The 14,740-nt window shown below is 32.1% G+C and overlaps 1 protein-coding gene and 1 long non-coding RNA gene across 4 annotated transcripts; one reads left to right on the top strand and one right to left on the bottom strand.

Moving 5' to 3' along the window:
* The first annotated feature begins 1,865 nt into the window (after window positions 1–1,865).
* Window positions 1,866–5,315, top strand: LOC126881512 (uncharacterized). The gene is made up of 3 exons (XR_007696884.1): window positions 1,866–2,350; window positions 3,355–3,549; window positions 5,198–5,315. It is a non-coding gene; the product is annotated as an uncharacterized LOC126881512 (long non-coding RNA).
* Window positions 5,316–7,850: 2,535 nt separating this feature from the next.
* Window positions 7,851–14,070, bottom strand: LOC126881510 (uncharacterized). 3 transcript variants are annotated; one of them, XM_050645805.1, is made up of 8 exons: window positions 13,965–14,070; window positions 13,821–13,906; window positions 11,852–11,977; window positions 11,415–11,774; window positions 10,007–10,811; window positions 9,878–9,950; window positions 8,897–9,566; window positions 7,851–8,664 (listed from the first exon to the last, which is right to left on the bottom strand). In XM_050645805.1, the coding sequence occupies exons 2-8, from the start codon at window positions 13,897–13,899 to the stop codon at window positions 8,567–8,569; spliced, it is 2,211 nt and encodes a 736-aa protein (XP_050501762.1). In that variant the 5' UTR covers window positions 13,900–13,906; window positions 13,965–14,070; the 3' UTR covers window positions 7,851–8,566. The 3 variants fall into 3 exon arrangements, with proteins under 3 accessions (XP_050501762.1, XP_050501760.1, XP_050501761.1); XM_050645803.1 differs by having other exon boundaries at window positions 7,851–8,272; window positions 13,965–14,069; XM_050645804.1 differs by lacking the exons at window positions 13,821–13,906; window positions 13,965–14,070 and adding an exon at window positions 12,104–13,732 and having other exon boundaries at window positions 7,851–8,272.
* Window positions 14,071–14,740: the final 670 nt, after the last annotated feature.

The raw sequence follows: 14,740 nt of genomic DNA, 5'->3' as shown, positions 1-14,740 counted from the left end.
CGATATTTTGATTTTATTATGTTCATAATAGAGAACATTTGCTCACAAACGTACGTTGAACCAAATCTACAACAATATCTCAGAGCTAACTCGTATAAATTAGGAAAATTGTTTGCTGGTACAAATTTCAAAAATTCAATATAATTGGGATCAGTAACAGTTGAAATAATTTCACTATATTTGGTTTTTAGTATAGTGTGGTTCTGTAAATCAATAATTTCGATCTGTATTTCAGCTGAGTAACAATTGATATCTTGCAGAGAAATAGAAAAAGGATTTATGAAAAGGTCAACATTCATTTTGTCTTTTTGAAAATCTTCAAACCGGGTATTGAATGAACCTAGCAAAATAGATATAAGGTTTTTAAATCTGTCATAATTTGGAGTTCTACTGACCTTGTTGGCTAATTCCTGCATTAATGCGAAATGTGTCAATCTCTGTTCTCCAAAATCGTTACAAAAAAGCATAAGTTTATTCACAAAAGAAGATATATAACCAACTAGAGTAGGAAAAATACAATTTTTTCCCTGTAATCTTAAATTTAATTGATTTAAATGTCTCATAATATCAGTGAGAAAAGCTAAATCCCAAAGCCAATCTTTATCATTAAGTAACGAGCACTCACTGGGTAGTTCATTGTTTTCTTGCAAATATTTTAAGACGCACTCCTTCAAGTTCCAAAACCTTTCGAGTGCATTTCCTTTGGAGAGCCAGCGCACACTGCAATGGAGAAGTAACTCTCCATCTTGCTCCGTTTCTTCCGCGAACAGTTCTCGAAATTGTCGTCGATTCAATGCCCGAGCTCGTATTTTGATAATGCAGCGTGTTACAGGGTCAACAACAGACGACATGTTTAGGTCCTTGGCACAAAGAGCTTCCTGGTGAATAATACAATGGTACTTAAAAACTTTTCTTCCCAAATAGTTTTCCATAATGTAACAAACCCCTTTAGTCTACCAACCATGCAAGGAGCTCCATCTGTACAAACACTATCTAATTTTGACCATTCAACTTTGTTGACTTCGATTACGTTTTTAAGCTGTTGAAAAATGTCCTCTCCTGTTGTTGTGACTAGTTGGCGCAAATCCAGAAGCTCTTCGGCATTTTCAAAATTATCATTGGTATAACGGACAAAAATGCTTAACTGCGCATTTTCTGTGTTGTCACAACTTTCATCCAACGCTAAAGAAAAGAATTTGCAGGATTGTAATCCACTTATAATTTGGGAAACAATATCCTGGCCCATATCATCTATACGGCGCATGACTGTATTTCGGGATAATGCAATATTATCGACCATATTTTTGATCTTTACATCTCCCACATTTTTAGCAAATATTGCCAGACTATTTTTAATTATCTCCTCTCCATCAGAGTAGGCTTTTTTCTTCCGGGCTAACAGCAGAGAAAGTTCATATGATGTTTTAACCATAGTTTCCATTTCATCACTTCTCTTCTGAAACAGTGACTGTTGGCTGGCTAGGGTTTTCTTTTTTTTTTCAATAAAGTCGGCTCGCAAATGTGAACCAATAGGATATTTGTTGCTGAAGTCCTTATGCAGTTGTTTATAATGTCGTTCCAGGTTAAATTTTTTCGGAACTGCTACAGACAATCCACATATCAAACAAACAGGCTTTGAAGTATTACGATTAGTAAATAAAAATTGTTCTTCCCAAGCAGGTTGAAAATCGCGAATTGCAATATCATCTTCGTATTTTCGTTTTGAAGTCGAAGGCTTACTCGTGGACATATCGAACAAATACTTTTAAAATTTTAAAGAAACAATGCGCGATGACAAAATGTGCACATACAACGGGGCAGTTTAAAATAAACTAAGCAAGGGTAACGCAGTCCTATTGACAAGAATCTACAGGTCGAGCAAGTCTCGTAAATTTCACGATTGCGAGCCACGCTTCACGCAACCGTGTTTGCATACTTGTGTTTCGAGTTGCGTGGTCGTGCGGAGTTATATTTACCAAATTTAAATATAATCGTTTCTATTACCATGCTGTCAAAATTAAATCAATATGGCTACTAATCTTATTCTATCTGTTCTTCATGAGTTTTAGATAATTTTAGTTGTATTTCTTTGTAATTTTGTGTTGTACAAAGATTAATTTAACATTTTCTCTGGAAGTATTAATTTAGAAAGATAATATGCTTCATTGGTGTTGTGTTTTGAAGTGTGAAATGCAAAGTAATTGTGATAAAGTCAAGATATTCACTTTTAAACTGAACTAAATAAGGTATCATCTGAGAGACAACAATGGTTAAATGCAATACAATGTACAGGTTTTACTAGCGAAATGAAAATTTTCCTGTCCTGTCTGCTGTAATCATTTTATATATGGTAAGTTACAATTGGGCCTTGTTATGCAAAAAGCAACCAACCCACATTTTTGAGGAAAACAAGGTAATGTCACATATCGCTTTAAAAATGTGTATTCTACATTGTGTAAAAAGCAGCCAAGCCATTCTAAAAATTAAACCATGAAAAATACTACTCCAAATTATTTCTGTTTAACAATAGTTCACTTAAGATTTCGCATAAGACAACCAACCCTCTTGGATTGTTTGTGTGTATCACTGGACTGAACATATTATTACATTGCACTGTCGAAAAGTACCAGCCAAGTGGGTTGGTATTGTTATGCCGATTATGGTTCCTGGAATGTTGCATCTTTTTGTTTTTACATGTAGGTACTGACGAATATTACTTCGTGCTTAAATATTAAAATATTTGTTGTGTTATATCTATTATATTATGAAGAAATCTTTGAATCTTTAATGCGAAAAATATGTTTAAATCAAGAACTGTTAAAATAATTAAAGCGGCTCGGGAAATTTCAGAAAATGGTAAGTTTTAGGATTAAGGCTATGTTTATCTTACTTTTTAAATATATTATGGTTTGTTGTTTTGACTGATTATCGCATATTTTTTATTTGTATTGATATTATGTTTAATAGTAGAAATTCTACTGTATGATATTACTGAGTTGACTGAAATTATTCGGTTTTATTCATAGATTTTGTGGGTTGGTTGGATTTTGCAGATTGCATTTTATTAGATATATTTCCAACAACAAAAAGAAAGCAACCCTCAATATGGCTATTTTTTTTGTAAAAAATTATTAAGATAATTTTGATACTACTATGATAAAATTGCTCTAAAATTAAACTATCGATTAGTGAAGTTATCGTTTAAAAAAATACGACGGAAAATTAAATATTTAGAAAAACATAAAAAGTTAATTTTCTCTTAATTTACAAACTGAGGGTTGGTTGCTTTTTGTTTAACATGGCCCAATTACAACAGTAACGATTTTTGAAGATGTTAACATTTTAATCTTGTAGGAAAACCAGCCGACTTAATCGATAATAACAATCTCCAGATTGGGTTCCTTCAATAAATATGGGCTATAAACACAATGGAATAAGTTCCCCAAAATCTAAAATGGAGTGGTATCAAAGGAGAATTAAAGGAAAAAATATTCATATTGAAATTATTTATAAGGCACTGGACTGTCTTAAATTCTACAATAATACTAGGTGGGTAAATGATTTTAGACATTTTTCATTAAGAGTAGATTAAGTAGATTTTCATTCAGTAGATTTAAGACTTGTTTACAGGGGTAGAGTAATGATGCAAGTACTTGATAGAGTAGAGTAACTCTACCTGTAAAAATGCTCAGCACAGTAGAATAGCTGGTAGAGTGTATAGTTGGAGTTAAAGTAGAGTGACTAGCAACCTATGGCAAAGTAACTACTCTATGACCACCACTACTGCCAAAGTGTCTACTCGGCTGCACACTCTACCCATGGAACATGCTCAATTATGGCAGAATAGAGTAGGTAGGAGAGTACATGGGGGCACTGTCATTCTGGCTGGAATTGTGTTTTGTGTAAATAGTGAAAATGAAGTTCACCGAAGATGAAACTTTAAAACTTGTAGAGCTATAATACGGCGAATACCAGTGTTTATGGAATTTAGGTAGTGTATACTACAGAAATAAAAGTTTGCAGCAAGCTGCGGAGGATGAAATCGTCGAAAGAATGCCAAAGGGGGCTTTGGAGTAAACGAGCTTAAGCAAAAAATTAAGAATTTAAGGTGCACTTATAATCAAGAGTGTTTAAAAATACAAAAATCGGTTTCACTATACTAGCATCAGTACTATACTTGTACTCTCCTCATGTGAATGGTATCAAGCCATTTTTGGTAGAGTACTACTGCTACTCTACTCTCCTCAAAACTCTACCCATGTAAACAAGTCTTTAGAAACAGTGGAAAATGAGGTAGCTAGTAGAGTAGTAGTAGAGTAAAATATACTGGTTTAGCAAATTACAATCTTTTAAGGTAATACAGTAGCTATAAACAGGTAGCCAAAACGTGTTCCAAAATTGTCACTGTAATTTTGAATATTTTTTCGAGGCATTTGGCACACGTATGGGTAAAATAATAAAGAATGGCGGTACAGAGCCTAGATTTTGTGTAATTTTGGAACTACTAATGAAATAAAAAATTTTAGTAGTTCCAAAATAACACAAAATCGGATAAAAAAGTTGTATTTGAAGAAAGTGTATTTTTTTGTTCTTCTTAATGGCGGTACAAGCTCGTTTTTTTTATATTGTATTTAATTACAAAGTAATTTCCACATATTAATATATTTTTCAAATTGGGCTCTGTGCCGCCATTCTTTATTATATTACGAATATGTGTGCCAAATATCTCGAAAAAATATTCAAAATTACAGCTGCAATCTTGGAACACATTTTCGCTACCTGTTGATCGATACTGTTTCCTCTTAAGATAGTTTTAATAGTTATTTATGATATAAGTATTAAAAGTACAATTTTAAGACGCGCATGTGAAAGTTAACTTGAAAAAAATAATTTTATTAATGTTTTGACTTCCACATCAGATGTCATTGTCAAAATACAAAATATTCATTATTATTAGGTTTGTTCTAGCAAACAGTCAAACTAGTCAAAAACCATCAGCAAACAGTTGGTCAGTAAAAGAACATAATACAGTCACCAGTGCGATCCCCTCTACTCGCGCTGGTCCACTATTCGCTGATGGTTTCAAACTGATGCTAGAACAAACCTATTATTATTATGCATATCATTATCTGTAAATAATATTTCTTCTGATTGTTAATTGTAAAGGATAGAAAAATGACCATTTATTTTTTTTTAGAATCAGCTGAGAGAAGTGGTCTACAAAAAACCAGGAAGGAAACGGAATATGTGGCTACGAAAGGCAAAAGAAAGGTTTACAAAGCAAATGTGACACATTTTTTTGAAATATTTAGGAATATCAGTAAATTGCATTAAAAAAATGTATGAAAAGATTTTGTTCAATAAAAATGTTTATATTTATCAAGGATGTATTATTTGGTATGGCCACATATCGTCAGTGATGTAATAATACATCCTATCTGTTTTTTCATGAGTTTTGTAAGAGAGACTAAAAACTTGTCTTAGGGTCACCTCCTGTTTTCATATGATATTTTTTGACTTGTTTTGTAGTAAATTAAACTATCTATGAACTACAAAACAAGTCAAAACTTACATATGAACACAGGAGGTGACCTTAAAACATGTTTTTCCATCTCTCATACAAAACTCATGAAAAAACAGATAGGAGGTATTGTCACATCAGCAAGGATGTACAGTGATGAGTGCCCTAATAACCGGCAAAATATGGGCAACATATTTAGTTGTGAGATAAAAAGAAATGAAACTAGTCGAGCTGGGAAATTTAGCGAAATTAACCTTTAAATTTACGTTATATTGATCCCACCTTTACACATATCGGAGGAGTATGTCAACTAAAACTGTCACTGTGACAGTGGTAGTTTCCAAACTCGTCTGATACGTCTGAAGGTGGTACACAATCAATACAATCTAAATGTATTAAGTTAATATCGCTAAATTTCCCAGCTCGACTAGTTTCATGCTTTTTATCTCACTACTTAATACATCTTTTGTGCTATTTTGCCGGTTATTAGAGAGCTCATCACTGTATTTCTGGTATATCCATGGAATGTCTACAAAATATATTTTGAATGTCCAGAGAACATTCATGGAATGTTCCAATAAGACACTCAGGTAATGTTTAAAATGCTGACACAGGATTTTTCTGGGATGTTCAGGGAACATGTTTTAGGGGATATTCCAGGAATTTTTCAATGTCTGTGTACCTTCTATGGACCTATATGGAATATTTTGGTGTTATTACCGCCGCACTCCACTTGCGATTTGTAATCAGGAAGATTGAACACATTGTTACAAATACAAGTTAATCCATTTGTGACTAAATAATCATGGATTGACTTCTATTTGAAAGAATGTGTTCAATCTTCACAACTACAAATCGCAAGTGGAGTCCGGCGCTTAGGGCTACTTCCTCTTCGGTATTATGTATTATACTACAGAAATCAGGAACTTTCCTTCTAAATATATGTATGCATCTTGGCCATCAAACATATTCTTCCAAACATTTTTTTAAGGGGGTACATAGGTCTTGTGGGTAAAAAAAGTGACTTTTTAAAAAAATTATATCTCGAAAACTAAAATTTATTTTTATTTATAATTGGAACATATAAAAGTATAGTACTTAAGGTAGTCTCAAAAAAAGTTTCAGCCAAAAATATTCATTTTTGTAGAGTTTAAGTTTTTTTGCGTTGGCAGCATAACTAAGTCCAGTCTCATCTGAAATCAAAAAGTTTCTTGTAGTTTATACCTCTGGCTAGAATATGAACGAAGGAATTAAAAAAAATGAAATTTGAAGATTTTACATAAGTTTAAACACATTTTTGACCCTAATTTTTCTCATTTTTAAAGTAGTTTTTTTTATAAAACAAAAATGACCTCATCTAATAAAAAATCCTTTGTTCATTCACTAGCCAGAGGTATAAACTACAAGAAACTTTGATTTCAGATGAGACTGGACTTGTTATGCTGCTCACCACAAAAAGGGCTGTTGTTGAAAAATTGCAGTAAACTCTACAAAAATGAATATTTTTGGCTGAAATTTTTTGAGAGTACTATACTTTTACATGTTTCAATTATAAATAAAAATAATTTTTAGTTTCCAAGATATAATTTTTTTAAAAAGTCACTTTTTTACCTGCAAGACAACAACTTAACAAATTGTTGATTTCAAATTGTAACAGTTGTTTTGCAAAGTATGCTGCCCTCTTGTATTTTCTGTGTTATCTTCATCATACAATTACTTCATCTAAAAACTTTCTGCGATATATTCGTTTTGTTGCTAAAATTATTTCCTGGTCCATGGGTTGAATAAGCGATGTTGTATTTTTTGGCAAAAACATACAACTAAAGTTGCCATGTTTTGATCATAGAATATTTTCAGAGGGATGAGCAGGACCATTGTCTAAAATCAAAAAACATTTCACCTCTTCCGGCAGATTCTCAGTTTCTTCTCTTGAAATTTTTTCACTGCAGGTACAGTCGGAGAAATGAAAGAGTACCCATGAACGATCACATATTATTAAGATAATTAAACTATCTCTATCGTTTGTTATTTATAGAAAAAGAACAGCAAATATAAAATATGTGATTGTATCTGATTGACGTGACCGTTCATGGGTATTCTTTCATTTTTCCGACCGTACAAATTCTTTAAAAGGTCAATTTCTTAAGATATCTGGGGTGAACCACTATGATGAAATTATTTATTTTTATAGCTCCACAATTATATACAAATCCTACCTCAAAATATTTGTAAGAATTTAAACTCTTGAATGCCTTCATTTGTTGACCTGTGTCAGACCAAGTACTGTAAGCATGCTGTATTTTTTATTTCTACTCAAAAAATAAAACAATTTTATTTTAAAATATATATTTTATATTAACATATAAAAAATAAATTATTTTTCAATCTTCTGATGATGCGGCTTTGGAAGTTTTGATCTTTTTTTTCCCTTTATTTTTTTTGTTGGGAAAAAGTTCCTCTGAGGGAATATTTTTTTATTGGAGGATATTCTGCGTGTGGATGGAAAACCCAAATTGATATCTTTTTGATTTCTTATAGCATCTATGGTGGGTTTTATCGGGACTACAATTTTTTGTACAGCCTTTAATTCGTCGAAAGACTCTAAATCATTTATTTGCCCTGTTATCTTTAAACTTAATTTTTCCTTAGCTTCTTTCAGAGAACTTTCCTCATTTCTTCTTATTTTGCTAACCGCACCTATTAAAGCCCTTTTCTCGTCATCGCATTCAATCACCAGGTTGTCAGCATCACCTAAATAAAAGTAATATGGGTATATCAGGTAAATAATTTATTTCGTTTATAAATAAGTTATACACAGCCTGAAATAGAGGAAAAATTAAATCATTATTAAAACACCATCAAAATGATATCTTATATATATCGAACTGTCTAATATTACTGCCACCCATTATATTCATCAATATAATATATAGATCTAACATAACTACCAAAGGAAAAGATTTAAAAGTTTTTTATATAGACCAAGCCACCCAAGCTAGGAAAATTACCTACATTAAAGGGTACATACTTTTTTTATCGAAAACTTCAGATAACACATTCACGGTCATGACTGCATATGAAGTCATTTACTCCATAAGAATACGTGTATAAAATGACAGGATAACTGATGTAGGCACCTATACCTAATTAAAAAAAAATAATAATAATTTTAGGAGCATAAATTTTTTTAGAATTATACAACACTGTGTTTAGGTCAGTCTACTTATAAAAAATTGTTAATTCCCAAAAATTGTATCAATAAAATTAATCTGTAATTTTAGCAACCATTGCACAACCATGTAGGTATATTTATAATGATACATATTATTTTTTTTATTTTTATATATCTAAATACTAAGGTATAATAAACTTTACCTGCTAAGAAATTTATGTTTGGAATGGTACTTTCTTTAGTCAAATCCATTTGAGTATACTTGCAAATTAAGTGAATATGTTTACACATGTTCCATTTTATACATGAATCCAAGCATGTACAAGTATAGCAGTGTAGACAAGCTTCGCAATCTTCACACACTAACCTACATGGACAATTTTCTTTTACCTTCTGAATGGTATACATTTCATTCCTTGAATTAGAGGGCACTAACCAACCAATATCAGATTTAATTACTTTATTCAGATCAAGAGACTGACTAGTAACATGCCTTTTTCTTAATTCGTTAATTTTTGTAGAGACTTTACCTTTGTGAATCACAATAAGTCTCTCAAATAATTTGTCTTTAACAAATTTCATAATAGCACATATTGCCTTATCTAATCTCTTAACGAATTTTCCATGTAAATAAATGTGTTTTATCGTTCGGTGCATTCTTTCAATATGCATATTAGTATTTAGGCCACAATGCAACCTAAAACAATATGCCCACTGCTCTGCTTTACATGCATAATACTGCTCGAAATACATCGCAAATTCCAGGGTATCTGAATCTTCCTTCAGATATTTCAGAAAATTCAATAATAATTGATTAAAAGCAGTGGAATCAGTTTCTTGCAATAATGTCCTGAGCATATGATACACCTGAACCTAAAAAATGTTCAATTAATTTAAAAATACAATATTACAGTTCTTATGATGTACAGTATCAATAAAATTACATTAACATAATTAAAAGCTTCAACATTGTAAGCAAACAATATTTAGTTGATGGACTGATAAAGTTTGTACACACTTGAATGAATGAAGGAAGTGAAAAAAGTATATTAAAGTGTGTAAATGTATTTAATTTCCTTAACTGAGCGCTTTCGATAAAAATGTCATCCTCGGAGCTAAGGGTCAAAGTATAAAAACTTAATATACCTACTTTTTTTCACTTCCTTCAAAAAATATTTACTTACTTTTTTTTCCTTATTGAGCACTTTTTCTAAATTTTTTCTCCATGCCTTGTCAACATGCCAGGTGCAATACAATCTAAAAATATATAAATTTATAGCTTATTAAACAATTATATTTCTTTTTAATGTTACCTAAATTCAGCTGGCTGCATAACCTGCATCCATGATTTATAATAAAAATCTGCCATATCGGACATAAAGACTTTTGGTTTAATAGCCTTGCCAACTCTTTCCTTAATGCATTGAAAAAAAATTTTCATACCAATGGAATCACTGCGATTTGATATCAAAAATGCTGTTGGGTAGCCCTCTCGCAAATCATCCAGTACTAGGATGGTATGTAGTTCAAACCCATAGGCATTTAAACCATGGGTCCCATCAATACAAATGCAATCCTCTCCAAATCGTAGTAATAGGTCTTTCTGTCCATCTGACATTATAATCAAGAAAAAATCTTCATATTGTAGTTCTGGATTTTCTTGGCATATAGTTTCTTGTGGTTTATAGAAAAGCACACATTCTGAACTTTTCATCTCACTAACCCATGCATCTACACTTATTGCATCATTTTCATGGCGTACTGATGAACTGCATAAATTGAAACACTTCTCAATATTATAGAGATCTTTTTTTTTTAAGAGATGCAGCCGTTCCAAACGAGAGTTGGACACAGAATCTCTTATTTCATCCAAAATGATTTGAAATGGAATTTTGGCAGCTATCTTTGCTGCCACATTTTGTTTGTCTGATTTACTTAGAAAGAGATGGCCTAAATCTTGCTCTGGACTGTGTCCCACATGAGTTTGACAAAAGTTGACAATATATTTTTCATTGTCCATTAATTTAACATTAATTCTTGCAGGACAATAACCATTAATTTTATTTGAGCCTTGAATTTTAAGTTTCCTGATATTCATCCCTTTCTTTTTATATATACCTGAAAAAATTGATACAGGGTGAGTCATGAAGAACTGTACATACTCCTACCTCGTATAGAGGCTCCTATGGGGAATAACAAACAGGGTGAGTCATGAAGAACTCTACATACTCCTACCTCGTATAGAGGCTCCTATGGGGAATAACAAATGACCATTAAAAAGTGTCTGCTCCCATTGTTTAATAATATACAGGGCGAGTTTCGCATGTTGACCGAAATTTGTATTCGTCATAATTTTTGAACGGTAAGATTGATGTGTCTCTTATTTTGGTCAATCGTTACACTATTACTACCCAATCAACTGATTTGGTCAAACTAGAAAAAAATCAGGCCCGGCTTAAAAAAATTAGTTCGTTTGGGTTTTAGAAAAAATTTCACCCTGTATACGCTTTTTGAAGACTCTAATATGAATTTTACAAATTAGACAATTCGGCAATTAAAATGGAATATTTTTTTTTCAGCACACCATTACTTTTACACGATTTTTTTTAAATCGTGTACAGTACACTTCCTCATGACTCACCCTGTATAAGTGTCAAATAACCAGAATAAAATTTTTTAAATTAAGAATTAAAAACAAAACAAAAAAAGAATTAAACTCACCCGACCTATGACAACTATAGTTTGTTGTGGTGCAGTTACTGGTTTTCTTTGAACCATACATTTTTACAAATGATGAGAATGTTTCTTCTTCAACCTTGCATTTCCATGATTCAAAATCTTCAAAAGTATCAAATTCCAGATAATTATTTTCAATGTTAATGAAATGGTCACTCCTATAATGTAAAATTAAATTTTCTCGACCAGAATTATTATATTGACACAACGCGCACTTTAATTTTGTTAAGGCATTATTATGAGTTTGTTTATGAGAAACTAGTTTTTTTAAATTGTGAAAACTTTCAGAGCAGCTGGAACACACATAAGTTTTCTTGTTAACAGGTGCTATTTCGTCTAATTTATCTGAAAAAGAAAAAACATGTATGTAATTATTGTATTTGGTTATGATTGTACTGGTATTGGTTATATGTTATACCTACCTGGATGCTGCCTTTTCACATGAAGTCTAAGATTGCCCAGATTTGAAAACTTTTTATTACATTCTAAGCAAGGAACAGTAGATTTACTTTGTTGAACGTTATTTGGCAGTAGTATATCTAGCATATCTAAAACATTAATTGTACGTACTGCATTAAATTAAAGGGTAGGTATACAGGATGTTTGGTAAAGAATTAGCCATAGCTTAACCTTAGATTCATGAGGTTAAAAAAGGTCGATTTAAGCTAACTTACCTCAGTACGAAACATGATAAGTAATAACCGAAATACAGGGTGTCAAAGTTAAACTTTTATTTTATTTATTCTTGAATATTTCCTAACAGGCATGGGATAATAACACGAAATTTGGTGAGCGGGGTTTTTTGGGATGAAAAATCGAAATTAGCCACAAAAAATTATATATTACCGAGAGGGCGCCAAATACGCCTTTCAGTGCCCATTTATTATTACTGTTATTTTTTATTACCCACTCATCTACATACTTTTTGAATCAAAACCTTTATTCTCTTAATGTTTTTACTTAAAAAAAGGTATATACTACATTCATCTCGCTAAACTCAACAGTTATCGAGATAAACGCATTTTAAATCTGCGAGACAACATAATTTTTTGCATAAGTAATATCTTTGTAGTTACACCTAAAAAATAATTTAAAATCATAAAAATTTACAAAAATGTAATGACATAAATATGAGAACTGGCACAATTATTATGGTTTCTTGTTTATTTTTTGGGTCTAGCTACAATGATATTATGCAAAAAAATTATGTTGTATTGCAGATTTAAAATGCATTTATCTCAAAAACAGTAGTTGAGTTATGTTGTGAGATGAATGTAGTATACCTTTTTTTAAGTAAAAATATTGAGAGAACAAAAATTTTTATTGAAAAATATACAGTCATGGGCGCAATAATAACCGGCAAAATAAAGCAAAAGATGGAAAAGATATTAAGTTGTGAGATAAAAGATATGAACCTAGTAGAGGTATTAAATTTAGCGATAGTAACTCATAAACTGACATTATACTCATGACATCGAACGAGTTTGGGAAATGCCACTGTCACAGTGACAGTTTTAGTTGACATACTCCTCTGATACGTCTAATGGGGCTAGTACACGTTGGGCCAATCAGTTGGGCCAACGTGTACAGGACCACTTGGCATGAGTTTGCGATTGGCGGTCAGCGTTGGTCTACAAACCGAATTTTGTCGGTATTTGGTGCACAAATCAATGGATTTTTGGGACTTGCGCGATCTGCCAAACAGCTGTTTGGTTATGAACACGTTGTTGTCGTTGAGTTTAAAATATTTGTTTTCTCTTCTCACAATACTGATACTGTTTATAAGTATTAATTTTAAAGTTGTGTTTTAATACTTTTTTGGTGTAAAAGCACCGTCGTTTGCGCCATTGTTTTTTAATCACTCTTGTTTGGTACACTTTTCTATAAGCATTTAACGAGTTGTACAAATTAATTGTGGCGGCTGCTACAGTCTCCACATCCATATCCATAATCAGAGTTTGTTTTTTGTTTATCCACTAAGAAAGGTTAATGCAGACTGATAGCTCCACCAACGTGTAATCACCATGTATTCACTGTTCTTACTTGGCCCAACTCATTGGCCAACTAGTTGGCCCAACGTGTACTGGAGCCATAAAGGTGGGAAACAATCAATATGTCAATTTATATTATGTTACTAGACGCCCTCTGGGTAATACATCAGTTTTGGTGGCGAATTTAGATTTCTCATCCCAAAAAACCCCCGCTTACCAAATTTCAATATTCAAGATAATAAATAAAATAAAAGTTTAATTTTGACAAACTGTATTTCGGTTATTATCAACTTTAGTACTAAGGTAAGTTAGCTTAAATCGACCTATTTTAAGCTCAGAAATCTACGGTTAAGCTATGACTCATTCGTTACCAAACACCCTGTATAAAATATGATATTACCTGGATGTTTTCTTTTTGCATGTGCCCTCATGTTATAATATTTTGTAAAGTTTATGTTACACTTCGTACAACGATTCATTTTCTACCTACAACGAAAACAAACAAAACAAAAAAAATAAAACAAAAGTTTAACCACCTTCTTACCACAGAATCAAGCAATCAAGTTAGACAAATTTTCAAACACCTCACCTGACACAGCGTCTCAAGTACGATTGCGCGAATTGGTAAATATAACTCCGCACGACCACGCAACTCGAAACACAAGTACGCAAACACGGTTGCGTGAAGCGTGGCTCGCAATCGTGAAATTTACGAGACTTGCTCGACCTGTAGATTCTTGTGTCCTATTGCACATTACGACAGCTAGGGTCACGTGCACCAATCGCAGCAATATCGCTCGCCAGAGGATGCAATGATGCCGCATCTATCGTAACTTCCGTAAACCTACCAAGTTTCTTCCTATTATTTTTTGTTTTTCAAGTTTTAATTTTTTTGAAAGTTTTTTAATCCAAAACGCTACGCGTGCCACTGATAGGACTCAATCGTGCCACAGAGTGGCACGCGTGCCGCGGGTTGGCCATCCCTGGTATAAGACCTAAAAAAATTTTTTTTTGCTGAACATTTATTATTATTGAGGCTTATTATTAAATGTATTTTAGGTAAGTTTTACAGAGAAAAGTTTTGATCACTTTGTAGTAACATTTTTTAGCTGGTAATTTTCGGTTTTTTTATTACATTTTTGTTATCTTTCCTAATTCTCTTAAAAATAAATAGTTTATTTCATTTCTAAGTAAAATAGTTAAATGCATATTAAAGATTACATCCTAAAAAACTTTAATATATGTGTTCAAACTTGAGTAATACCGTCTTAAATTGGTGGCAATTCTATAAAACTATGAAGATTTCAAAAATTACATTTT

The sequence above is a fragment of the Diabrotica virgifera genome, chromosome 3 (assembly GCF_917563875.1).
Source record: "Diabrotica virgifera virgifera chromosome 3, PGI_DIABVI_V3a".
Taxonomy (NCBI): domain Eukaryota; kingdom Metazoa; phylum Arthropoda; class Insecta; order Coleoptera; family Chrysomelidae; genus Diabrotica; species Diabrotica virgifera.
The sequence above is the reverse complement of the archived record's forward strand: the minus strand, read 5'-3'. Positions and strand labels throughout refer to the sequence as shown.

What these genes read in the sequence shown, in the direction of transcription:
- LOC126881510 (XM_050645803.1), bottom strand. Translation starts at nt 13,899, where the DNA reads ATGAATCGTTGTACGAAGTGTAACATAAACTTTACAAAATATTATAAC. An exon ending in ATGCAGCCAGCTGAATTTAG is followed by an intron (nt 9,951 to 10,006) that starts GTAACATTAAAA and finishes ATATATTTTTAG; the next exon opens with ATTGTATTGCACCTGGCATG. An exon ending in TGCTCAATAAGGAAAAAAAA is followed by an intron (nt 9,567 to 9,877) that starts GTAAGTAAATAT and finishes AACATTTTTTAG; the next exon opens with GTTCAGGTGTATCATATGCT.